Source organism: Schistocerca serialis, chromosome 7 (assembly GCF_023864345.2).
Source record: "Schistocerca serialis cubense isolate TAMUIC-IGC-003099 chromosome 7, iqSchSeri2.2, whole genome shotgun sequence".
Classification (NCBI taxonomy): Eukaryota; Metazoa; Arthropoda; class Insecta; order Orthoptera; family Acrididae; genus Schistocerca; species Schistocerca serialis.
This window is the reverse complement of record NC_064644.1, coordinates 392,062,670-392,090,457: the sequence shown is the minus strand read 5'-3', so window position 1 is coordinate 392,090,457 and position 27,788 is coordinate 392,062,670. Positions and strand designations below refer to the sequence as shown.

The following is a 27,788-nucleotide window of genomic DNA, read 5'->3' as shown; positions in this document are numbered from 1 at the left end:
CTAAAATTAGCCCGCCACCCCAGCCCCCTGGGGGTGGGACGAGAGGCAGCTTTAAAAGTTCAAATGGGAACCCCCATTTTTATTGCAGAATCAGATTCTACATAAAAACCTACGTAAATTTTGCCTTAAACATTTGTTTTTATTCTTGGTACTTGGCGCTGTAATTCAAGAAAATCCACGTTCTCATTTTCTGCGTGGAAAATGGTTGCGGATGTATAAAAAATACTTATTTACTTCGTAAATTTTGATTCGCTAAAACTAAAACTTTCCCTCTCTTCCCACAGGGTGGGGTTTCGGCGAGAGGAATTAGAGTTTTACGAATGTTGATCCAAATATTAATTTTTTCCGCAGTCTCGGATAAGTTTTGTTTGTTTCGTGGTCATGAGGCCCCACAACTTTTAATTAACAAACAAATCATCTGACTAGCTAACTAACTAACCAAACATCCTACGAAGTAAATAAGCATTTTTTGTTTATCCGTAACCATTTTCCACGCAAAAATGAGAACATGGATTTTCTTGAATACAGCGCCAACTACCAAGAATAAAATCAAATGTTTAAGACAAAATGTGTGGGGGTTATTTTTTTTTTTTTACTGATTCTGCAATAATAAATGGGGGTTCCCATTTGAAATTTTAAAGCTGTCTCCCGCCTCATCCCCTAGGGGACTGGGGCGGCGAGCTAATGCGAGCCAATTTTAGTACCAGGAGATGTCCCCCTCGAAAATAATCAACTTTGGATTCTACACATTTTTTCGTGTGAAGCTTACTTTTGGAGTTATTCTTGTTTGTGAACTTAAAATTTTCCATATTCTTCTTGGGTTGGGGGGGAGAGGGCTGTACTGTATACCCTAACTTTAGTTTATCGCTTCTTTATTCTCATACCATATTAAGTAAAGAAAATCCTTTCCATTATGGTGAGAACCTCCTCTAGACCCTCTTTCGCCTCTGTGGTCACAGCAGCATCATCTGCACAACACATCACCTGGTCATTAATTTTGATCCCTGACTGAGCAGTTCCACAAACTTGGTGTATAGCTTTCTGGACGCAAGATTGAATATAAGAGGAAAAAGAGCACATCCTCGTCTCACGCCTATTCTATACTATCACCTCCTAAAATATTTACCACTAGCTGTTGCCTGTAGCTATGCTCGCGTACCAGTAGTTTTGTTACGATGAGTGACGATGAATAAGTGAACTACTGTACGTGCAATAACATGCACTCCCCGCTCTCCCCCTTCCCAAGCTGTTCCACCCAACCCACGATGCGTCGACGTGCACAGCATCGCTGCGAGCAGTGCATACAAAGGGGCATGGACAGGACTGTGCATCTACGCATCGTGCTATTCAAGTAGTGTGGAAGTATGGATTAAACACATCGAAGATCGTACAAGCATTGTATTCATTACTTTGAATTGTATCACGTAGCACACATATCAAAGAGTATAAGCATTTTGACAAATATGACGTACGAGTAGTTCGAAAGCCAAAGAGTAAACATTTTCTCTGATTGGCATAATATTCTTCAGATCAGTAAGTATTTTTTACTACACACTTTCTCAAGTAGTCTGTGCTCTTCCTAAGGGTTCAAGCTGTCTCTTTACCAAATTTCACTGAAATCGGTTCTTTGGTTATTGGCTCTGGCTCGGAGAACTATGGGACTTAACATCTATGGTCATCAGTCCCCTAGAACTTAGAACTACTTAAACCTAACTAACCTAAGGACATCACACAACACCCAGTCATCACGAGGCAGAGAAAATCCCTGACCCCGCCGGGAATCGAACCCGGGACTTTGGTTATTAATAATAAATTTAAACTTCGTGCATGATGTGGCAGTTTTGTTGCCGCAGCTCAGTGTTTATGACGTCGTATATACTGAACTAAGTGTCAAACAATTATATAATTTTGCACATGTGTTCAGTGTTATAATTGAACACTTTTTGCATAATGTGGTGGGAATACAGTTACTAGTTAAGAAATAATAAATTAAAGTGTGAGGCAGTTTCAGTGTATGTAGCGGGAAAGTCCAGTTAGCGATAAACGTTTTTCCTTTCGTCATTTTGTGGAAGATCTAAGCGAGAAAAAGTTTCGTAAAGGATTGATGTTATGTGTAAGTTTATTGCAAGGCATTAAGTGCTCTCGTTCTCAAATAGTGGAAGAATAAAATCTAGGTATTCGCCTACACTTCTTTTTCATCCCCACCCTCATTCCTTTGATAGGTAAGTGGTTCTCACTACCAAAGCTGTCCGCCCCGGTAGTGCTGACAAGTTAGCTCAGCGGATTCGGTCGGAGAGCTGGTTGGCCTTTGCAATAAAAAAAACTAAGTGGAAGGATCAACAAACGAACTTGAACGGATGTCATGTGACGTCCGCAACGACCAAACACAACGATCAACAGCGAACAAAATGTAGCTGAATGGTCAGCGTGACGGATTGTCAATCCTTTAGGCCAGGGTTCGATTCCCGGCTGGGTCGGGGAATTTTCTCCGCCCAGGGGCTGGGTGTTGTGCTGTCATCATCATCCTATCATCCTCATCGACTGCAGGTCGCCGAAGTGGCGTCAGATTGAAAGACCGGCACCCGGCGAACGACCTGCCCGGTGGGAGGCCCTAACAATACGGTTAAATAAAATAAAAATCTCCCAAAGCGATTCTTCTCAGACAGTATGTGATATGTGTTGTACCATGTTTGGCTAAAATCGGTCCGGTGATTTCGGAGGAGATGTGCAACATATATACTTTTTTATAATATGTATGGATGTCTTTCTTTCGTGGTCCGATTTTGATTAAGTATAGCCTGTACTGTACCCAAAGCTATACTCAAAGTACCTGTGAAAACACCATGAAAATTAGTCTAGTAGTTTTAGAGGTTAGCGTGTTAAAACAGACAGATAGACAGGCAAGAAAGTTTTAGTAAAACTTTAAATTAGGGTATCTCTTTTTCCGCGATCTTATACAGTGCCCCAAACTATTCTCAAGTTACCTGCGAAAACAACATGAAAATGCGTCTAGTAATTTTGGACTGCAGCACCATTCCCCCTTTCAATTTACGAACAAACGAAAGGATGGGTGACATAGTGTTTAGTGTATCTGGGATTGTAAAACAGTTAAGATCCTTAGTCGCCAGAAAGGCATCTGGCCCAGACGGTATCCCCGTAAGATTCTATGTTGACTATGCTACAAATATAGCACCATTCTTATCCGTCATCTATCAGAGATCATTGGAACGGCGGAAAGTTCCACGGGACTGGAAGGAGGCCCAGGTCATAACAATCTACAAAAAGGGTAGAAAATCGGATGCACCTAATTACCGGCCAATTTCACTGACATCGATCTGTTGTAAAATCGTGGAACATATTTTGTGTTCAGATATAATGACCTTTCTAGATTGTGAGAAGCTCATCTGCAGAAACCAGCACGGTTTTAGGAAACAGCGGTCATGCCAGACACAGCTGGCCTTCTTTGTGCATGATAATACAATAGGCTCTAGATACCGGCTCCCAGGTTGATGCCATATTTCTCGACTATCGAAAGGCTTTCGACTCAGTTCCGCATTGTCGCTTGCTACAAAAAGTGCGCGCTTACGGTCTGTCCAATGGCGTAAACGGTTGGATAGAAAGTTTTCTAACAGACAGGGAGCAGTATGTCTCCCTGTACGGGGTAACTTCAACAGAAACAAGAGTAACTTCAGGTGTGCCCGAGGGCAGCGTAATAGGTGCTCTGCTTTTTACGCTTTACATAAACGATCTGGTTGATGGTATTGACAGCGGCCTAAGACTGTTTGCCGATGATGCTGTAGTCTACAGGAAAGTAGTATCACATGAAAGTTGTGAACAAATCAATGAGGATTTGCAGAAAATAAATGCGTGGTGTAATGACTGGCAGTTATCTCTCAATATTAGTGAGTGTAACCTACTGCGTATAACAAGGCGAAAATCCCCATTAATGTACCATATGAGTACAAAATAAATGATCAGTCTTTGGAAGCGGCAATATCAGTCAAGTATCTGAGTGTGACTATTCGAAATGATCTAAAATGGAATGATCAGATTACACAAGTAACAGGAAAGGCGAACTCTAGATTGCGGTTTATGGGTAGAAGCCTGAAGCGATGGAGTCCTTCAACAAAGGAAATAGCTTACAATACGTTAGTTCGTCCAGTCTTGGAGTATTGTTCGTCTGTATGGGACCCTTACCAGTTGGGCCTGATTCAAGAGATTGAGAAGGTCCAAAGAAGAGCGGCAAGATTCGTGACTGGTACATTTAGCCATCGCGAGAGCGTTACAAATCCCATAGAAAGTTTGAAGTGGGACACACTTGCAGGTAGACGACGCGCTAAACAGAAGGGGCTGCTCACTAAATTCCGAAATCCAATCTTCACCGAGGATGCAGAGCATATATTATTACCACCAACTTTCAAATCACGTAGTGATCATCATTCAAAGATAAGGGAAATAAGAGCTTGTACTGAGGCGTTCAGACAGTCGTTTTTCCCTTGCGCGATCCGCGAGCGGAACAGAGGGAGGGAAATATGACTGTGGCGCGAATTGTGCCCTCCAGCACACACCGCTTGGTGGCTAGCGGAGTATATATGTAGATGTATATGTAGATATTAGCGTGTTCAAAGCCGAACAGACAGTCACGATGGTTTTACAGCTTTATTTTTGGTATGGATTCTTCCAATACTGAAAGATCTGAGTATCTAATGGAGCTGAGGCGAGTGAAACTCTTTGGCCTTTGGGCAAAGTGAATACGTTTGTAACAGTTTGATCTCTCCTTTTATGTGGTGGGCGCCCTCTCACCGATGTCTTCGGAGACGGCGGTCTCCGTGTCCTCCTCGGCAGCCCTGGCTGAGGCCGTGTGCTGCGCCGCCGCCTCCACGAAGCTCTCGGCGTGCACCTCCACGTTCTGCACTCCCAGCGCCCGCAGGTACGCCTCGTACTCCTCCTTCCTGAAACACCGTCACTTCCTTAGCTAGGTTGTCCAGGTTTATTTTTGGTATGGAATCTTCCAATACGGAATGATCTGAATACCTAATGGAGCTGAGTTTGGGTGTACAGCCGTCAGTTACGCTGTGGCAGTAGTACTCACTGTAATCGAAGTCCAGATATTTTATTCCCAAATCATTCAGCTGAAGTAACTGGGGTCGCATTCCCGGATCTCAGTGCCGCATATGACACAGTTAACCATAAGTTGCTTACCCAGAAAGTGTATAATGTCATTAAGGACTACACTCTTTCTATGTTCGTGCAAAGCATGCTACAGAACAGACGCTACTATGTAACCTTACAGCCGGCCGGAGTGGCCGTGCGGTTCTAGGCGCTACAGTCTGGAGCCGAGCGACCGCTACGGTCGCAGGTTCGAATCCTGCCCCGGGCATGGATGTGTGTGATGTCCTTAGGTAGTTAGGTTTAATTAGTTCTAAGTTCTAGGCGACTGATGACCTCAGAACTTAAGTCGCATAGTGCTCAGAGCCATTTGAACCATTTTTTTGCAATCTTACAATCTAAAAACAGCCGATGGAGGACACAGAAAAATGGACTTGCACAGGGTAGTGTCTCCAAAATTATTTAACATCTATACGAATGACCTTCCCATCAGCCACCAGACACGAATGTTCATTTATGCCGATGATGCAGCAGTGGCCACACAGGATAAAACTTTTGAAGAAGTGGAGGAGAATCTCACAGGAGCCTTAACAGAACTTGCTATCTACTAAGAAGGCAATAATCTCAAACCAAACCCTAGTAAATCTCAAGCATCCGCCTTCCATCTTAGGAACAAACAAGCCAAACGGAAACTCTGAGTCATGTGGCAAGGGGAAGAGTTGAAACATACAAACACCCCAAAATGCCTGGAAGTAAGATTGGATAGAGCGCTTACTTTCAAGTAGCACTGTCACAGTACTAAAAAAAAAGGTCTGTGCCAGGAACAGTATACTGCGGAAGCTAACAGGTTCATCGTCGGGAGCTCAACCACACGTTTTGCGCACCACGGGTCTGGCGCTGAGTATCTCAGCCAGTTTGGAGGAACTCTGCTCACACTAAGCAAGTTGACGTCGCCGCAAACGAAACTGTACGTATTGCCACAGGATGCCTCAAACCAACTCCTAACGACAAAATTTATCCCATCATAGGCATAGCACCACCCACTATCCGCAGAGAAGTAGCCGCCGAGATCGAAAGATCAAAACAAAAGAATGATCCTCGACACCCGATGCATATGCACCGAAAACAACGTGTCTGGCTGAAATCCCGGAGGAGTTTCATTGAAACTACTGAAGAGCTCGCCACCAAGCCCGTCGCAAGGCGGCTTTCTCTCTGGGAAGAAATGGTGCCACACTCCACAATGGAACTACTTGAGAGGGATCTGCAGGATTTCAACTACCTTTTCCAACTTGGAGGTCATTAAACCGGCTGCGCACTGGAGTAACTGGGTGCAAATCAAACCTATTTAAATGGGGCTACAGTGATATCGATAGGTGTGAATGCGGAGCAATACAGGACTTGGACCACCTATTGATTTGCACAGATATGTCTATAACATGCACTAAAGACGATGTTTTGAAAGTCAATGACAAAGCAACCTACGTTGCTAATTACTGGGGAGGGAAGATATAATTGGTGCATACGGATACGGAAGAAGAAGAAGAAGAAGAAGAAATCATTCAGCTTAAGAATCGCCTCCGGAAGTTATAGTATGAGAGCCCACGACAAAAACCGTGTCTCATCGTTTTACGGCTAAAACCGCACAAAATCGTTAGACAGTACAACCGAAAAACAACTTAAGTTATGAATTTCACTTTTATTTACTTAGTGACTGGTTTCAGGTCGATACCCATTTTCAAATTATCCCGACAGTCAAAATGATATCGTCCAAAATATAAGAGCCATGTCAATGTAACAAACACATATGTAAAACAAAGTGCAAATGAACAGTACAGACCATACTGACTGCACCTCCAGAGTTATCTGTATGCTCTACACTCTGTATGCTCTGGAGTGTTAATTTATTAGCGCTTTGTTATACGTATATGTTTGTTATCTTACATGGTTCTTATATTTTGCGAAATACCAATTTGATTATCTGGATGATGTTTAAAATGGGTCCCGACCCGAAACCAGTCACCAAGTAAATAAAAGTAAATTCGCAAATTCAGCTGTTTTTCAATTGTATTGATTAACTCAAGTTGCTGCCCTACAATCGTAAAATCATCAGAGCAGTTGATCCTGAATCCGACTATGTGGTCAGTAATGGTCAAAAATATCACAGTTCTGCGGGGGTCCATTTCTCTTACGTCAGAAAAAAAATCACAATACGTCTGATATTAAAAATGTTCACAGATTCTGTCGTTTTATTACGGAAATGTTTGTTTTCAGCCATTTTCGAAGTCGCCTATACTTCTAGAAACGAAAATAACGTTCCAGCGCCCTCTATGTTGAGAGCTACTATCTACTTGTGAAGTTCTTGTCCCTCGACTCATATCTCACGATCGCAACAAGTTAGATCCCCGGATTTCGCAGACGAATTGAAAAATATAAAATTTAAAAAAGCTCTGTCGGATCTTTATTTAATATTGGGTCACAACAGGTCATGGCACAGATTATCGCGAACAACACCGTCTATAATCGCGACAAGTGCTACGAATACTGGGTTGAATATGTTACTCAAAGAATTAATGAAGATCTTGTCAGCAACACGAGGAAGCAAACACTAAGATTGTTATTTGTCAAATTACTTAACGAGGTCGAGTATCTACTCAATATTCACATCTGATATTTTAATTATTAAACTTGGGAATATGGAATTCGTAAAAAGTTTCTTAAAGATTCGGACTGATGCTGGCATTTGTAATTCCCGCCGTTACATTGATGTTTCGAGTCTGTGTTTAACAATCGCACTGCTCTAGCAAAATCTTTACCTGCTTTTCATGCTACGGCTGGCTGCGATTGCAGTCCTGCATTCTCTCGCAAGAGGGAAGAAGCTTTACATATTTGGCAGATATACTTCTGACAATGGAAAAGTGCTAAACGTCTTAGAAGAATTCACGTGTAGATTGAACGACGAAAAAAATTATTGATGTCAATTCGGTTGGATTAAACATTTTTACGCAAGCATATAAAATGAATAGTGAACATTCTTCTGCAGCTCTAAATCTGGATTTACCTATCGCCGTGTAAAACACAATTGAAATAGCGTTTACTGAAAATAACATATATATCGTAAATGTGGAGCAACGCTCACACGAAAAATCTTACAGATGCAAAACCCACAGCTTTCGAAATTTCGTTATTATCAGGTAGGCAGTTACGAGAAATAAGCGACATTATGTTAGAGGAAGATCGACATCCACAAAAGGTATAGCTGACATGAATTTTACTATAAGATTTTTATAAAGAAATGAGTAATTTTGACAAACTATATATGTTTTTCAGAAGAAGGCATAGAAGATACTAGTAATGACCTAGAGAGCGATTTTGGTGATGCTTATAATGTTGATGAGTCCGAGAATGATTAAAGGCGTTCAATTTTTTGTCTTTGAATAAACTGTATATTCAGAACTTTATCCCAATTTATTTTTTTTGCAATTTGTTTAAAAAGTTCTTTATTATTCGTAGCAGAATTTGAGGGGTGCAGCTTATTCATTGGTTTACAACATTATCTTTCATACATCTTAATCTGGTAATGATTTTTGAGTGTCGAAAAGTTATCTGATTAGTACGGTGTCGCACTAAATTTGTATCAGACCAATTTTTTCTGCATCTGGACAACTTATCACATCCACCAGTTTTCTAACGTAATGCTTTCCTACCGATCGGTAATTTTTTTAATGTCTTCGCCTCAAAATGGAAGGTGCTCATATTTTCTTCTGAAAAATTATATTTGCCCATTAATCGACGAAAATTAACAGATTTTCAGACGGTTTGCTAAGATTTTGCTTTTGTTTTCATTTTTTATTTTACCAAATGATTTCCCACGTTTGTGCTATGCTACAGGGGTCTGAGAAACGTGTTTTTGATGTCTTAAAGCTATTATTTAACTATATTCCAAAAATCGAACGTATACGTATGATATCGCTTGATAAAATTTCTTTACATTCTTGAAAATGCCATCAGATCAAATGTGACGCGAAAAAATTCTGAAATTAGTATTTTTTGGTTTAAGGTAATCGAATCTAACGATCTGATATGGTTTTGACCGTACCATTATAAGTCACAAATTTTGGTCGTGATGAGCATCTGTGTGTAATCTAGATAGTTACGAGTGATATATTGGTCCTGAAGACAATCTGCAGCTGATCTGAACCATTTTTCTTTCAAGGTTCGGCTGTACTCTTCAAATCCTTCCATTATGTTTTCTGGCTTCTCTGAAAGTATTTTATTTATCAAAGCACTCAAATGGTCATACAGACTAACGCCCGATTTTGAGAGCTGATTCTGAAGGAACATTTTAGCATTCAAGACTGTTGGGGCTAGAGCCGCAGGTGAGCTTATGTCCACAGGCCTCTTTTTCCTGTGCAACGAGCTTTAACTGCAATGTCACCAGCCTCCAGCAACGCTGCTGCTTTTCTATTAATCGTTAATCCAACATCCAGCTCTGATATGTACGCGTTGTATTTTGACGCCTCCTGCAACCAGCATTGGCTCGGCGGGCATTCGAATTCTACGGCCGTCGAATTTTTTTCTCAGCATAGGAAGCAGATAGAAACACGCGATTTGTCACGCGGGCATTCTTTGTATATGCGAGCAACAATGGGTCCATTGTAACGCAGGGCACTAGCGGCTGCGCCGAGAGTGAGGAGCGATTTTGAGGCTAGAAATGGTGACGTACTCAGCACAAGAACAGCGCAGCATCATACGTTTCCTCCACTTGCTACCCATTGAACTTCATCAACAGTTAAGTGAGAATTGTGAAGGACGTACGTCCGTGGGTGCGGCAGTTCAAAGAAAGCCGAAGGTCGTGTGGCAATGAACCAAAACGATTTCGGCCTCGCACCAGCCGGTAAGACAACATGGTCATCATGTCAGGAGAGACTTGATTTGGAGGAGCACCGATTAAGTGTGAAAGATAAAGCGTCCATAGTTGGCATTACCGTGGTACCTGTGTACACAGTCCTGCATGAAAATATGGAAGAGGCTCTCGTATCGGTTTTCACGATGCTTGAATTAAAATCGATTCCAAGTTTCTCTCCTCGTTCATGCAGAAAACATGCTCTTGTCAAATTGTATAAACGTTCTTATTCTCTGATTATTTGAGTGGGCTGCCTATAATGACATACCATGAAACAAACAATACTTCCAACTTTTATTGTTCCCTCTAAATCCTGGAGTGTTGCGCACGCTTTCATTTTCTGTATCCGACAACCGTCTCCCGTTCGCATCCTGTACCCGTATTTCCCCAAAAGCCTTCGCCTCTTCTGCATCTTCCATAATCATGAGACGGAACATCCCGTAGTCCACCCTCCCAAACCTTGAAAACCCCTACCTGCTGGTGTGCCTGTGACAGGACGTCCTACATTACCTTCAACTCCAAACTCTCTCTGTCTTCCCGTGTGTAATTTGGATCGATAACCTTTCTACCTATGCCTTCAGATGTGGAGACTCGGACCCACTCTCACCTTGCTGAAAAGATTCCACTCATCTCCTAAAACCCACATCAAATCAGTTCTTTTACACATAGATATTTCACATCCTTATTCAGATTATATACTCTCAATACTTACCACAGCAGGTTGAGATAAGTATCCGCCATCACATCATCCTCATAATAAAGAAAATATAAATGGCATCACTATAATATTGGCATAAACATACTCTCATATTTTTCTTCCTAAATGTTTTCTATGGAACCTACCTGTTTCCAGTCAATATTTTCTGCGGCTCAGTCTCGTTAGAAGGAAAAGAAAAAAAATTTGTAAGGAAATATATGGGATATACGTTGTAGTCTTCTTCACCAACCTGCCACGGTCCTTTCCTCCTCGCCCTTCTCTTTGTCCATTTTCTCCTTCCCCCCCCCCCCTCTCCATTTGCTACTGCCCCCTCTCTCTTCCACTCTTTCTATCCATCACCTCCTACCCCCTTTTTATGTCCATCTTCGCCTCCTCCCTCACTCTCCACCTCCTCCTCGGACCTCTCTCTGTTCATCTTCTGCTTTCTGTGTCCATTTCCTCCCACTCTTCTATCCGTCTCCTTTTCCCTCCTCTCTCTGGCCTTGAGTCTTGTTATTGTTGTTGCAAATTCAGATTCTGTAGTAGTATTTTAATCATAAGTGATAAACCATAAACACAAATTCCCTGTTTGCCTACAACATAAAGGTATTATATATTCATTTATTTGTTTATTGTATATATTAAAATATATAGCTTGTACGTGTCCAAATGCTTATTACAGTAGCGTGTAAAAATTTGAAATAAATCTGTCGAGTACTTTCTAAGGTTTTTTGGTAATAATGTCTCCCGTTTATATATTACAGGGTGATCAGAAAGTATGAGAAGCTTGTAATGGTGTTGCAGGTTAGACTGTGCTGAGAAATAATTGTTCAGAAAAAAGTTCGATACGTTATGCCGTTTCCGAGTTAATTAGTATTTACGTTAGCCAGTCAGGCAGTTGCGTGCGCAAATTCAAGTGGACTGCCAGATGGAATTAATGACAGTTGTTCTCATAGCGTAAATGACATCGGACGACACTACTCAGGCTTTGGCTCAGGTTCGATCGTTATTACTGCCCCATGTCCAATTTTTATATCGCCCGCTTCTTCGGTTTTAGGAAACTAAGTGAAGCACACGCTTGACGATACCATCTCTGGTGGGCAACTTGAATTTGCGCGCACAACGGCCTGGCTAACTAACTTCAATGCTAATTAACTCGGAAACGGCGCAAATCACCGAAGTTTTTCTTAACAACTGTTTCTCAACACGACCTAGCCTGCTACACCGTTACAAGTTCTTGAGACTGTTCCTGACCACCCTGTATTTTGATTTATTACGTACGCTGATCAGCCAGAACATTATGACCGCCTACCTCATAGCCGGTATGTCCACGTTTCGCACGGATAAAAGTGGCGATGCCTTGTGGTATGGAAGCAATAAAGCCTTGCTAGGTAGCTGGAGGGAGCTGGCAACACATCTACACACACAAGTCACCTAACTCCGTAAATTTCTGGGAGGGGGTCGATGGGCTCTGACACCACGTTCAATCACATCTCAGATTTGTTCGATATGGTTCAGGTCTGACGAGTTAGGTGGCCAGCACATCAATTGGAAGTCTCTACAGTGTTACTCAAACAACTGCATCACACTCCTGGCCTTGTGACGTGGCGCGTTATCTGGTTGAAAAATGCCACTGCCGATCGTCATGAAGGGGTGTACGTGGTCTGCAACCAGTGTACGATACTCCTCGGCCGTCATGGCACCTTGCACGATCTCCACTGGACTGGACCCATGGATTGTCACGTGCCCATTTCAGTCGTAGATGCCGATGTAGTGGTATTAACATTGTCACTAGCATGGGTCGTCGTCTGTGGAGGCCCATTGTTAGGAGTGTTGGGTGCACTGTGTCTTCAAATGGTTCAAATGGCTCTGAGCTCTATGGGACTTAACTTCTGAGGTCATCAGTCCCCTAGAACTCAGAACTACTTAAACCTAACTAACCTAAGGGCATCACACACATAAATGCCCGAGGCAGGAATCGAACCTGCGACCGTAGCGGTCGCGCGGTTCCAGACTGTAGCGCCTAGAACCGCTCGACCACCCCGGCCGGCGCACTGTGTGTTCAGACACTCGCACTCTGCCCAGCATTAAAGTCTGATGTTAGTTCCGCCACAGTTTGCCGCCTGTCCTGTTTTACCGGCCCGTCCAGTCTACGACGTCTGGACGTGTTTTCACCTTTTTCGCCACGTGTTGAAGACACTCACTACAGCACTCTCCGAACCCTCGGTAAGTTCAGCAGTTTCCGAAATGTTCATGTCATGCCTCCCTGCCATCATAATCTGTAACCGCGCTTCCCATTCTACACATGGACAGCACGCTCACTATTATTACATGCACCGTGCTTGGATCTGACTAGAAGTAATTCCCCGCCAGGTGGCGCTTCTATAGCCTGGATGAGTTTATATTGAAGCAGGTCGATGCTCATAATGTGCTGGCTGATCAGTGTAGATTTAAAATATGTAGCCTATGTCTATCCAAATGTTCATTAGAGTATTGTGTAAAAATCTGAAGTAAACCGGTAGAGAATCTTTCGAGATTATTGGTAATAAGGATTTACCTTTATACATATTATTTGCACTGAAGCGCCAAAGAAACTGGTATAGACATGCGTATTCAAATACAGAGATACGTAACAGGCAGAATACAGCGCTGCGGTCGGCAACGCCTATATAAGACAACAAGTGTCTGGCGCAGTTCTTAGATCGTTTACTGCTGCTACAATGGTAGGTCATCAAAACTTGGTGAGTTTGAACCTGGTGTTATAGTCGGCGCACGAGCGATGGGACGCAGCATCTCAGACGTAGTGATGAAGTGGGTATTTTCCCGTACGACCATTTCACGAGCGTACCGTGAATATCAGGAATCCGGTAAAACATCAAATCTCTGACATCGCTGCGGTCGGAAAAAGATCCTGCAAGAACTAGACCAACGACAATTGAAGAGAATTATTCACGTGATAGAAGTGCAATCCTTCCGCAAATTGCTGCATATTACAATGCTTGACCATTAACAAGTGTCTGCGTGGGAACCATTCAATGAAACATCATCGATATGGGCTTTCAGCGCCGAAGGCCAACTCATGTACAATTGATGACTGCACGACACAAAACTTTACGCCTCCTCTGGGCCCGTCAACACCGACATTAGACTGTTGACGACAGTAACGTGTTGCCTGGTCGGAGAGTCTCGTTTCAAATTGTATTGAGCGGATGGACGTATACGGGTATGGAGACAACCTCATGAATCCGTGGACCCTGCATATCAGCAGCGGGTGCAGCTGGAATTATATGGGACCCCTGATACGTCTAGATACGACTCTGACAGGTGATACGTACGTAAGCATCCTGTCTGTTACCCTGCGTCCATTCATGTCCATTGTGCATTGAGAGGACTTGGGCTATTCCAGCAGGGCGATGCGACACCCCACACGTCCGGAATTACTACAGAGTGGCTCCAGGAACACTCTTCTGAGTTTATAAACTTCCGATGGCCACCAAACATATTGAGCGTATCCGGGATACCTTGCAACGTGCTGTTCATAAGAGATCTCCACCCCCCGTACTCTTACTGATTTACGGACAGCCCTGCAGGATTCATGGTGTCAGTTCCCACCAGCACTACTTCAGACATTAGTCGAGTCCATACCACGCAGCCTTGCGGCACGTTTGCGTGCTCGGGGCCCTATACGATATTAGGCAGTTGTACCAGTTTCTTTGGCTCTTCAGTGTATACAGGGTGGTCCACTGATAGTGACTGGGCCAAATATCTCACGAAATAAGCATCAAACGAAAACACTATAAAGAACGAAACTCATGTAGCTTGAAGGGGAAAACCAAATGGAGCTATGGTTGGCCCGCTACATGGCGCTGCCATAGGTCAAACGGATATCAACTGCGTTTTTTAAAAAAATAGGAACTCCCATTTTTATTACATATTCGTTTAGTACGTAAAGAAATGTGTATGTTTCAGTTGGACCACTTTTTTTGCTTTGTGGTAGATGGCGCTGTAATAGTCACAAACGTATAAGTACCTGGTATCACGTAACATTCCGCCAGTGCGGACGGTATTAGCTTCGTGGTATATTACCTGTGTTAAGATGGACCGTTTACCAATTGCGGAAAAGGTCGATATCGTGTTGACATATAGCTATTGTGATCAAAATGCCCAACGGACGTGTGCTATGTATGCTGCTCGGTATCCTGGACGACACCATCCAAGTGTCCGGACCGTTCGCCGGATAGTTATGTTATTTAAGGAAACAGGAAGTGTTCAGCCACATGTGAAACGTCAATCACGACCTGCAACAAATGATGATGCCCAAGTGGGTATTTTAGCTGCTGTCGCTGCTAATCCGCACATCAGTAGCGGACAAATTGTGCGAGAATCGGGAATCTCAAAAAAGTCGATGTTGAGAATGCTACATCAATATCGATTGCACCCGTACCATATTTCTATGCACCAGGAATTGCATGGCGACGACTTTAAACGTCGTGTACAGTTCTGCCACTGTGCACATGAAAAATTACGGGAGGATGACAGATTTTTGGCACGCGTTCTATTTAGCGACGAAACGTCTTTCGCCAAAAGCGGTAACGTAAACTGGTATAATATGCACTATTGGGAAACGGAAAATCCACAATGCCTGCGACAAATCAAACATCAGCGACCTTGGCGCATTAATGTATGGTGCGGCATTATAGGAGGAAGGATAACTGGCCTCCATTTTATTGATGGCAATCTAAATGGTGCAATGCATGCTGATTTCGTGCGTAATGTTCTACCGATGTTACTACAGGATGTTTCACTGCATGATAGAATTGCGATGTACTTCCAACGTGCGGTTGAAGCGGTATTGAATAGCATATTTCATGACAGGTGGACTGGTCGTCGAAGCACCATACCACGGCCCGCACGTTCACCGGATCTGACGTCCCCGGATTTCTTTCTGTGGGGAAAGTTGAAGGATATTTGCTATCGTGATCCACCGACAACGCCTGACAACATGCGTCAGTGCATTGTCAATGCATGTGCGAACATTACAGAAGGCGAACTACTCGCTGTTGAGAGGAATATTGTTACACGTATTGCCAAATGCATTGAGGTTGACGGACATCATTTAGAGCATTTATTGCATTAATGTGGTATTTACAGGTAATCACGCTGTAACAGCATGCGTTCTCAGAAATGATAAGTTCACAAAGGTACATGTATCACATTGGAACAACGGAAATAAAATGTTCATAGGTACTTACGTTCTGTATTTTAATTTAAGAAACCTACCTGTTACCAACTGTTCGTCTAAAATTGTGAGCCACATGTTTGTGACTATTACAGTGCCATCTATTACAAAGCGAAAAAAGTGATCCAACTAAAACATTCATATTTCTTTACGTACTACACGAATATGTAATAAAAAATGGGGGTTCCCATTTAAAAAAAACGCAGTTGATATCCGTTTGACCTATGGCAGCGCCATCTAGCGGGCCAACCATAGTGCCATCTGGTTTCCCCCTTCAAGCTAGGCGAGTTTCGTTCTTTGTAGTTTTTTCGTTTGACGCTTATTTCTTGAGATATTTGGCCCGGTCACGATTGATGGTCCACCCTGTATAATACCTTTTTAAAAATAGTATACAGAAACACGAGAATATTCAAAAGCAATGTTGTGTCAAAGTTACGAAGCAATCGGCGAAGAACTTTCGAAGATTTACGGTACTGTACAAATCAACGTTTACATGTTTTTTTATACAGATTGTAATTGTTTCAGTGCAAAGGCTGCAGCGCGGCCAGCCCGCCCTCCGTGGAGTGGTGCTATAGCGGCAGACCTGTCTCCGGCGCCGAAGGCGAGCAGCTTGTGGACGCTGTCGTCGTCTGAGAGGAGGGCAGCCAGGTAGGCGGTGGTGCGCGCCGAGTTGATGTGCGTCTGAGCCACGCAGCCGCGCAGCTCCAGTTTCCGCAGCGTGCGCGCCATTGCGGACGGGCCCAGGCAGAACGTGCGGTCCTGCGCACACAACAGCAACAATAGCAACACCTGCGGCCTTCCAAAAAGCAGAGGGCGCACTCTACCGCTGGGGTAGCATACACTACTGGCCATTAAAATTGCTATACCAAGAAGAAATGCAGATGATACACCGGTATTCATTGGACAAATATATTATACTAGAACTGACATGTGATTACATTTTCACGCAATTTGGCTGCATAGATCCTGAGAAATCAGTACCCAGAACAACCACCTCTGGCCGTAATAACGGCCTTGATGCACTTGGCCATTGAGTCAAACAGAGCTTGGATGGCGTGTACAGGGTCAGCTGCCCATGCAGCTTCAACACGATACCACAGTTCATCAAGAATAGTGACTGGCGTATTGTGACGAGCCAGTTGCTCGCCCACCTTTGACCAGACGTTTTCAATTGGTGACAGATCTGGAGAATGTGCTGGCCAGGGCAGCAGTCGAACATTTTCTGTATCCAGAAAGGCCCGTACAGGACCTGCAACAAGCAGTCGTGCATTATCCTGGTGGAATGTACGGTTTCGCAGGGACCGAATGAAGGGTAGAGCCACGGGTAGTAACACATCTGAAATGTAACGTCCACTGTTCAAAGTGCCGTCAATGCGAACAAGAGGTGACAGAGACGTGTAACCAATGGCACCCCATACCATCACGCCGGGTGACACTGCAGTATGGCGATGACGAATACACGCTTCCAATATGCGTACATCACGATGTCGCCAAACACAGATGCGACGATAATGATGCTGTAAACAGAATCTGGGTTCATCCGAAAAAATGGCGTTTTGATATTCGTGCACCCAGGTTCGTCGTTGAGTACACCACCGCAGGCGCTCCTGTCTGTGATGCAGCGCCAAGGGTAACCGCGGCCATGGGTCTCCGAGCTGATAGTCCATGCTGCTGCAAACGTCGTCGAACTGTTCGTGCAGATGGTTGTTGTCTTGCAAACGCCCCCGTCTGTTGACTCAGGGATGGAGACGAGACTGCAGGATCCGTTACAGTCATGCGGATAAGATGCCTGTCATCTCGACTACTAGTGATACGAGGCCGTTGGGATCTAGTACGGCGTTCCGTATTACCTTCCTGAAGCCACCGATTCCATATTCTGCTAACAGTCATTGGATCTCGACCAACGCGAGCAGCAATGTTGCAGTATGATAAACCGCAATCGTGATAGGCTACAATCCGACCTTTATCAAAGTCGGAAACGTGATGGTATGCATTTCTCCTCCTTACACGAGGCATCACAACAACGTTTCACCAGGCAATGCTGGTCAACTGCTGTTTGTGTATGAGAAATCGGTTGGAAACGTTCCTCATGTCAGCACGTTGTAGGTGTCGCCACCGGTGCCAACCTTGTGTGAATGCCCTGAAAAGCTAATCATTCGCATATCACAGCATCTTCTTCCTGTTGGATAAATTTAGCGTCTGTACCACGTCATCTTCGAGGTGTAGTAATTTTAATGGCCAGTAGTGTATTAGGACCACCTGTATAGATCAGTGTCTGTCGCAATAGTGTTAGTCGTGAGAAAAAATTCTCTTTGCTGACGAGAGCAAAGGGCCGTGAAGCGGGGGCGGCGTAGATACTGTTAGCTTGTCGGCTCCTGAGGACCCGCCCGTGCCAATCGTCGGACTCCCATATGGGCGTACCAGAACTTTTAAACACACTAGTGTGCAAAACTTAAAGATGAATGTAACATTCACACGCTGTATCACTGCAATGATTCATACTTCCATGAAATCTGCCGGCCGCGGTGGCCGTGCGGTTCTGGCGCTGCAGTCCGGAACCGCGGGACTGCTACGGTCGCAGGTTCGAATCCTGCCTCGGGCATGGCTGTGTGTGATGTCCTTAGGTTAGTTAGGTTTAAGTAGTTCTAAGTTCTAGGGGACTTATAACCTATGATGTTGACTCCCATAGCGCTCAGAGCCATTTTTTTCCATGAAATCTGGATTGTACAGAGAAAGGAATGCTACAGCATAGAAAGTCCTGAACTTAACAATACGAATATGACATTTATTGTGAAAGTCAGGCCCACAACTAGGACTTACATTTTGGCTTAAGTTTTACTCAAAAAATTAAAACAATTACGGAACGAGTACAAGAAATCTTTTTTTTTCAAAATTTTAAAATATAAAATACGTAACTGCATTACAATGTCTTCAAAAAGTGGGGACAAGTACCCCCTGCCCCCTTAGTATTCTGAAGGTTAAAAACAGGAAGTTCAATAAAAGGGTATCCGTTTGCATCTATGGCCCGAGTTAAAATATATTGAACCTCTTGCGCCTGAAAAGTCTTCAGAATGAAGCCTGAAATTACCGTGTCTCAATAAAAATGACTTGAGCTCATCTCGCTATAGCTGCTACATCTCACCATGCTAACCTGCAGGTGGAAGCTGAAGTAGTGGCAAAATCAGTTATTGGTTTCGTAGCAACAATTTGCATATGCACCTGAATTCGAATCAGCCAGAGAAATGCCTAAGTCGCCAGCTCATCAAGTGCTCACTGAGGGACCTAGCTGCAGAGACACCTGGCTGTAGAGAGGGTTTGGTGAAAAGACACCTGGCAGATGAGACTTGGCTGAAGAGTGATTTTGTGCTGTCTGCTTTCTACAAGGAAGACTCGTGTCTCTACATTTTTCTTTTAACATGTAACTTGATGGGCTAAGCGACAGACACTCCAAGTGCCGACCAGTGGAAAGCTGTCTGAAAAGACCCTGGTCTCCTTCCCTTTCCCCAATGTCACGTGCGTAACTAGTAACAAGGGCTACCTAGCACCTGGAACTGACAAAACTATCTCTCACTGTCTTTCTGTCTCTGTTGGGTTGGGTTGTTTTGGGGAAGGAGACCAGACAGCGAGGTCATCGGTCTCATCGGATTAGGGAAAGACGGGGAAGGAAGTCAGCCGTGCCCTTTCAAAGGAACCATCCTGGCATTTACCTGGAGCGATTTAGGGAAATCACTGAAAACCTAAATCAGGATGGCCGGACGCGGGATTGGATAGTTGTCCTCCCGAATGCGAGTCCACTGTGCTAGCCACTGCGCCACCTCGTTCGGTTTTCTGTCTCTGTCTGTGGCCAATGAGGATGGACCTCAGTGAGCACTGCCGTGTTTTTCTCCACACTTCGAATTGTTTATGTTACCATTAATGGCGGTTTTCAGATTGTGTTAAACATTTTGTCTAGCAGTGCCTGAGCTCGGTGGTCACGTTCCACAACTTCAAAGGTGTCCAAAGCTGTGCTGTTCCTCATTGCACTCTCAGATGTTATCTACAGCGGTCTGTGTATTTCGAAGAAATCCGGCTTTCCAGCGTTCCATCCGCAAAAGCATTCTTCCAGGTCTACGCCGAAGATGGCATACCCCCCCCCCCCCTCCCCCGCCACACACAGCTCATTAAAACATATTCTGGGGTCATAGTGTCACCACATGACATACCACCTGTTCTGTTTCTTTTAGCATCTGGTACTGAGGGGCGGCTTTCTTAAAGCATGGGACACTCTGCGTAACGTTCGGTTTTTCCAGGTGTCAGAGCCCCTTCCGCGAATTTTCCTGCTCCCGGCCCAGAGTAAGATGCTTTCACAGAGCTTTTTATTTGTGTATTGTGTATTAAACTGGGGACCTAGAAACGACGGAGAGGCTTCGTCCCGTCGTAGCCCTCTGTGGTTCACAACCCCACAATAGGCCACGGTAGTCCACCCACCCCACCGCCGCCCCACACCCAACCTAGGGTTATTGTGCGGTTCGGCCGTAATTATGGTGTACGCGTACGTGGAGACAGTGTTTCAGCAGCAATCGCAGACACAGGAGCTTTTTATTTAGACGAATATGTAATTAAGTATGAAAATGTAATCTACTCTAATTGAGTACTGTTAAGCAATAGGAGTGAAGAAGAATTACATGACTTCCTGAATGTAATGAACAGTCTAATGAGTGTTTTCCATGTATATACGCAACCAATTGCCAACTGTCCTTTGTTCATTACGGTCTTTGTGTACATTACTTTTCGCGGAACGTGCGTAGTGGCCGCGCGGTTTGAGGCGCCGTGTAACGGAATGCGTGGCTTTTCCCGCCGGAGGTTCGAGCCTTCCCTCGGGCATGGGTGTGTGTGTTGTTCTTAGCATAAGTTAGTTTAAATAGTGTGCACGTCTAGGGACTGATGACCTCAGCAGCTTGGTCCCTTAGGAATTCACACAGCCGGCCGTGGTAGCCGAGCACTTCTAGGCGCTACAGTCTGGAACCGCGCGACCGCTACGATGGCAGGTTCGAATCCTGCCTCGGGCATGGACGTGTGTGATGTCCTTAGATTAGTTAGGTTTAAGTAGTTCTAAGTTCTAGGGGACTGATGACCACGGAAGTTAAGTCCCATAGTGCTCAGAGCCATATGAACCATTTGAATTCACACACATTTCAACATTTGAAATTTTCGCGGCCCATAGCTCTGGTCGTAGTTGTGTCGCATTTATGAAGTTCATGGTTGTCAGTTCTGTTGGACCAAAGCAAAATATCAACGCAAACATTTCATTTTTATTTCATACGCCCTTAACACGTTGAGCATGGAGCCGATTTTCCTGGGCTTTCTGTTTTGGCGGCAATGGCTTTGTGGCGAATCGATTATTCTTGCGGCCTGCGCCTCTCAGCTCTATTTTATAATAAAATGCATCTAGCAACTAACAGCCATATCCAAAAACTCACTAAAAGTAAGAGCTTTTTAAGAGTGAAGTTTTCCTGCTCAGCAACAAACAAAGATATTTACAGAGACAGTAATATTTTAAGACGTGTTTAACTTTAATTAACATTGGTAAATTCGGCCGTGAGCTAATTAAAACCAACCGTTTGCCTCAAGGATAGAGGTTAAGCGGTGCTGCCATTGCGGGGTTAGAGGATACGAGAGGGGGAATATTTTACTCTTTGTCTTGCAGTACTGACAACCCACGGATGTGAGCGTCTCATACCGATCAACTGATGTTGTACAAATTTTGACACGGAAGGTGTCTTTAGTTGAATTTACGGCTTTTAGATTAGACTGTTTTATCGTGTAACCGAAGTTTAACGAGTTCCTTTTAGCACTCATGTGGATGACCTCACACTTTTCGTTCTTTTTGGTCAGCTACCTCTTTTCGCACCATTCAGATACCTTTTCTAAATAGTTTTGCAGTTTGTTTTGATCTTCAGATGACTTTATTAGTCGATAAACGACACCGTCATCTGCAAACAACCGAAGACGGCTGCTCAGATTGTCTCCCAAATCGTTTATATAGATAAACATTGCTCATTTCACTCTAATGTTTGCTGGAATGAACCAAAAAGTTTATTTTGTCTTTCCATTTCAGGACCGTAATTCCCTGATTATTCTCTTTTGCAATCAGTTCCCCGCGTTTCATTTTGGTTGTTACAGTTTCTTTGGGTTTTCCTTTGCGATTTAGTCGAGCGGTACCAGCCAAATGCATGCTCTTTGTTACGAGCTTTCTTGCCAAACCTACAAGTTTATATGAATTAACAGTATTGTATGGCCTTTACTGAAAACGTAATGACACAATCATCCAATGCAGGTTTTCACGGCTGGCGTCTTCTTCAGTAAAAACTCCCTGGCTGAGATGCCGTGGTCGATGTATAGAACATCTTCCTGACGCTTGGTGTCCCACTGCGGGACACATCTTCCGAGCTAAAACGCCTACTGACACTTAGGCTTGAGGGGGCTCTAGCATTAATATCCCGTAAGTTTTAACCGAACATTCTGACACAAATTCATCACAACATTTGTGGGTGTGGTATTTTTTTTACTATTCGAAAACTATCGCAGTATCTACTATCGTACCACAATTTAAACATTTTGATGCCATGCTTGAGTCTCTTTTGTTTCAAGTATTGCCTGAATGTAATTCGTCCTTTGAATGGTCGTAGAGACCCATCAATACATATAAGAGACGATAAAAAAGTTTCCGTTTCGGGGCGTTGCTGCACTGAATATGCAACCCAGCGCGACTCTGACGCGAGTGTATAAGCACCAAAATGTAGGCAATGGGTTAGTATGGCCTTCGAACGAAAACATTTTGGTCGCCTCTTACAGTGTTTCACCAGGATCATAATATTTTTGTTAAAATTTTTGTTTGGTTCGTCGACGAGGATTGAACTTTTGAGAGACAATCCAAAGTAGTGGTCATCAAACATTTTTGCTCAGGAGACAATTCTGACATTGTTGAGCGGCACTTGGCCCGCATATATACTCGTCTTATTATTAATTAGTAACATACATAAATTAATACATTACGAATCCCAAACAGACTCCACAAAGGGCGCTATAAATTGGCCTCCGGCCCCAAGTACTGATCGTTAAAAGTCGGCACCATTCAGAGCATTTTGTGTCGACTTATCTCTGAGACAGATGCCACCTCAGCAATCCCACAGTTGTAACAATGTAATTGCCTGACGACGTGTTGTTTGTCCTCTCTGTGAGCAGATGTTTAGTTGGTTTATAACAGTAACTGTACTTATATTTAAATGCATTATGCAAAATGAGATACGTGCATAAACTTTGGTTAAAATAATTTTGGTACTGAGTCACGTCGTTGTAAACTAGTAAAACAATTAAATTGCAGAAGTTTCTACAGATTCGCTGCAATTCTCTTCAAGGCGGTTCACTGCCTTGCAAGCCTACAAACGTGTATAAATGTTTACTATATGTGTTCAGGGTCATTTTTCTTCTACTCAATGCGTTGTTTTGGAACAGGCTTAATTTAATTTCATGTTCGTTGCTACAAATAGGAACTGCATTTAAAGATGATAATCTCTCTAACGCGCATTCACGAATCCACTAGCGAACTTCCACGGGTTGTCAATACTGGAAGACAAACAGTAAGACGTTCTACCTATTATATCGACTAATACGGCAGTGACCCTCTGCCAGTGAATTTGGCTGTTAGTTTCTAGACGCATACTATTATAAAATACGGCTGACAATCGTGGGCAGCACGAGTAATTGATTCGGTAGCATTCGACCTGCAGGCCGAAGTTTGACGACGACTGATGTACGGTCATGGTTTGAAGATGGACGTAATGGTCCGAAAGCAATCACCACAAGGAAATCACTGTTCACGCAACTATGACGGATATCGGAAGAAAATCCGGCCCTCTCCCCCTCCCGGATGATGCCCTCTCTCCCTCCATTTATCCCTCCTATCAACTCTGATGATAATCTTCCCCTCCTTTCCTCTGTCCTTTCCCTGGGCTCCCTCTTCCCCTCCTTCCATCCTGTTTTTTCCCCACCTACCCTCTCTCTGCCTCCCTTCCTCCCCCCCCCCCCCCGATTCCTTTTGCATTTCCCTCCTCTGCCTTTCCCAACTCCCTCTCCTGTCTGCCCAGTCCCCCCCCCCCCCCCCACTCTTATGAGTCCACGTCCTCCGTTGGCTCCTCCCCCCCCCCCCCACTTCGTTTTTCCTCTCCTTCCCCCGTTTTCTTTCCCATCATCTCTCCAGGTTCCCCCCATCTGCCCTCGGCTGTGGTGTGTCATATTTCTGCATACTTTTTAGTGCAGTGTTCAAGTGAGTGTTCAGTGTTGTGCGTCTTTCCAAAGTGTTGTGAACAGAAATCATGCTGTCACTGGGTGTGAATTTTATATCTCTTGCAAACAGAAACCAGGCTGTCGCCGTGTTTTTTAATTGTCTGTCTATTATTTTACCTCTCTGCTTCCTGTGTATTTTATTAGCATCACCAACCCTTTGTTTTATGTTTTAAGTTCCAGAATTTTCCGCCATTTTACCGTTTAAGTCACCAATTTCATTGCCTGCTTTCATTATTTATTATCTTCGTTGTTTTAAAACAAATTCTGTTGGCTGAAGAGCAGCGTACTAAGCTGCTGCCGGCCCGCCCCATTCGGGGGAATCGAAACTCAATAAAGGAAAAAAAAAAGGTTGCTGGCCCTATCTTCCATCAGTATGCTGGAACTTCAAAAATTTGTTTTTTACTCTAGACAATGGCGTTCCTACGCAATGACGTCTTCTTAACCAAAAGTGTGCTGTCAGTCCCCATGGACTGACTTTGCCTAAACGAAAAGAACGCTGTCAGGCCCAGGATACTCATGGCATACTTAACATGTTAATGAATTCCTTGATTTTTTCCGCCAAAGATTTGCAAATGTCTGGTCCCAAGAGACATATAGGTCAGAAGTGCACCTAGAAAATGCACAACGAACTTTTGCACGAATCACGAGTAGCGAAAAACGGGAGGGTATCGCCAATCAGTTTGTAAGCTGATCTACAGTCTTTCATATTAGTATTGGTCTTCACAATTTCCGGACGAACTCCTTTACGATGTTTCCAGAATGAGATTTTCACTCTGCAGCGGAGTGTGCGCTGATATGAAACTTTCTGGCAGATTAAAACTGTGTGCCGGACAGAGACTCGAACTCCCGAGTTCGAGTCTCGGTCTGGCACACAGTTTTAATCTGCCAGAAAGTTTCCTTTATGATGTATTCAAAATCCTACTTCAGTATTCTTTTAAAGGTACAGGAGTTGGACGAAAATATGGGAATACCGCGAGAAATGCAAGCGTGAACATTAATGCATAAGCTAAGCAAACCAGAAGGTGGCGGCTCTGTTGTATTAGACTACGAACGGCATTGTGCAATGCCCTCAATAGGTTGTGTCAGACGTGGTTCGAACAGTGTTCTGCGTAGTTGTGAGTCCATTATGTCAACGCTAAGAGGACTGGAACGTGGACAGATTGTTTCTGCTCGTATGGTGGGCACTACTGTAACAATGGTAGCCCAAATATTCGGTGTTTCAAGAGACACAGTATTGAAGATTAATACCTCATACAGCGAAAGCGGAAAAACATCATCCGCTAAGTCACAACGCGGACGAAAGTGTGTGTTATCGTGATGGACGGTCATTGACGAGGATTGTCACCAAAAATAAAAGGACTACAGCTGCAAAACTCAATGGAACTGAATGTCACACTCGCGAACCCGGTCAGCATAAAAACAACACGAAGGTAGCTCTATAAGATGGGAATTGCAGGACCAGCAGGAATTCCACGACCACCCATCACTGATATAAATGCATGGTGGTGCCAAAACCATAAAGCTGCAACATGGAGCAATGGAAGGAGGATATTTGGTCGGATGAGTCTTGTTTCATACTATTTTCAATTTCTGGCCGATCTTACGTCTAAGAGTGAAACATGGCGGAGATTCAGTGATGGTTTGGCCAGCCACATCGAGGCATTGCCTCATTTGGGCCCCATTGGTATTCTCTGGAGTTGCATTACTGCCATGGGCTGATCAGGTCCATCCCTTAGTACAATATTTGTGCCCAAGCTGTGGTGCAAGACAACAAGGCTCCTGTCCACACAGCTCCCTTCGTTCAGGACAGTTTTTGTGACCGTACTTCTACGCAGCTACTCTGGCATACCCCCGTCATCAGTGTCGGTTAGATCGTCGTCGAGAGCGCACAGCTAGTTCCTTCTACTAATAAGGCGAGTACGCCGTTCGCTTGTTACATATTTGTACAAGCTTCAAACAGGAGCGACTTATTAAGGTTATCGGCACCGTCCCTCACAAGCATCTTCTACATCTACATCTACATCTACATCTATACTCCGCGAGCCACCTTACGGTGTGTGGCGGAGGGTACTTATTGTACCACTATCTGATTCCCCCTTCCCTGTTCCATTCACGAATTGTGCGTGGGAAGAACGACTGCTTGTAAGTCTCCGTATTTGCTCTAATTTCTCGGATCTTTTCGTTGTGATCATTACGCGAGATATATGTGGGCGGTAGTAATATGTTGCCCATCTCTTCCCGGAATGTGCTCTCTCGTAATTTCGATAATAAACCTCTCCGTATTGCGTAACGCCTTTCTTGAAGTGTCCGCCACTGGAGCTTGTTCAGCATCTCCGTAACGCTCTCGCGCTGACTAAATGTCCCCATGACGAATCGCGCTGCTTTTCGCTGGATCATGTCTATCTCTTCTATTAATCCAACCTGGTAAGGGTCCCATACTGATGAGCAATACTCAAGAATCGGACGAACAAGCGTTTTGTAAGCTACTTCTTTCGTCGATGAGTCACATTTTCTTAGAATTCTTCCTATGAATCTCAACCTGGCGCCTGCTTTTCCCACTATTTGTTTTATGTGATCATTCCACTTCAGATCGCTCCGGATAGTAACTCCTAAGTATTTTACGGTCGTTACCGCTTCCAATGATTTACCACCTATGGCATAATCGTACTGGAATGGATTTTTGCCCCTATGTATGCGCATTATATTACATTTATCTACGTTTAGGGAAAGCTGCCAGCTGTCGCACCATGCATTAATCCTCTGCAGGTCCTCCTGGAGTACGTACGAGTCTTCTGATGTTGCTACTTTCTTGTAGACAACCGTGTCATCTGCAAATAGCCTCACGGAGCTACCGATGTTGTCAACTAAGTCATTTATGTATATTGTAAACAATAAAGGTCCTATCACGCTTCCCTGCGGTACTCCCGAAATTACCTCTACATCTGCAGATTTTGAACCGTTAAGAATGACATGTTGTGTTCTTTCTTCTAGGAAATCCTGAATCCAATCACAAACCTGGTCCGATATTCCGTAAGCTCGCATTTTTTTCACTAAACGTAAGTGCGGAACCGTATCAAATGCCTTCCTGAAGTCCAGGAATACGGCATCAATCTGATCGCCAGTGTCTACGGCACTGTGAATTTCTTGGGCAAATAGGGCGAGCTGAGTTTCACATGATCTCTGTTTGCGGAATCCATGTTGGTTATGATGAAGGAGATTTGTATTATCTAAGAACGTCATAATACGAGAACACAAAACATGTTCCATTATTCTACAACAGATTGACGTAAGCGAAATAGGCCTATAATTATTCGCATCTGATTTATGACCCTTCTTGAAAATGGGAACGACCTGCGCTTTCTTCCAGTCGCTAGGTACTTTACGTTCTTCCAGCGATCTACGATAAATTGCTGATAGAAAGGGGGCAAGTTCTTTAGCATAATCACTGTAGAATCTTAAGGGTATCTCGTCTGGTCCGGATGCTTTTCCGCTACTAAGTGATAGCAGTTGTTTTT

General features: G+C 43.9%; 1 protein-coding gene across 1 annotated transcript in view; it reads right to left on the bottom strand.

Moving 5' to 3' along the window:
* Window positions 1-27,788, bottom strand: part of LOC126413121 (putative methyltransferase NSUN7) — a gene marked incomplete at its 3' end in the record, with an annotated part of 334,534 nt that overhangs the window by 72,662 nt on the left and 234,084 nt on the right. The window contains exons 6-7 of the mRNA XM_050083013.1: window positions 16,532-16,707; window positions 4,804-4,952 (exon numbers count right to left, since the gene is read on the bottom strand). Coding sequence (XP_049938970.1) covers window positions 4,804-4,952; window positions 16,532-16,707 — 325 coding nt within the window. The remainder of the gene's footprint in view (window positions 1-4,803; window positions 4,953-16,531; window positions 16,708-27,788) is intronic.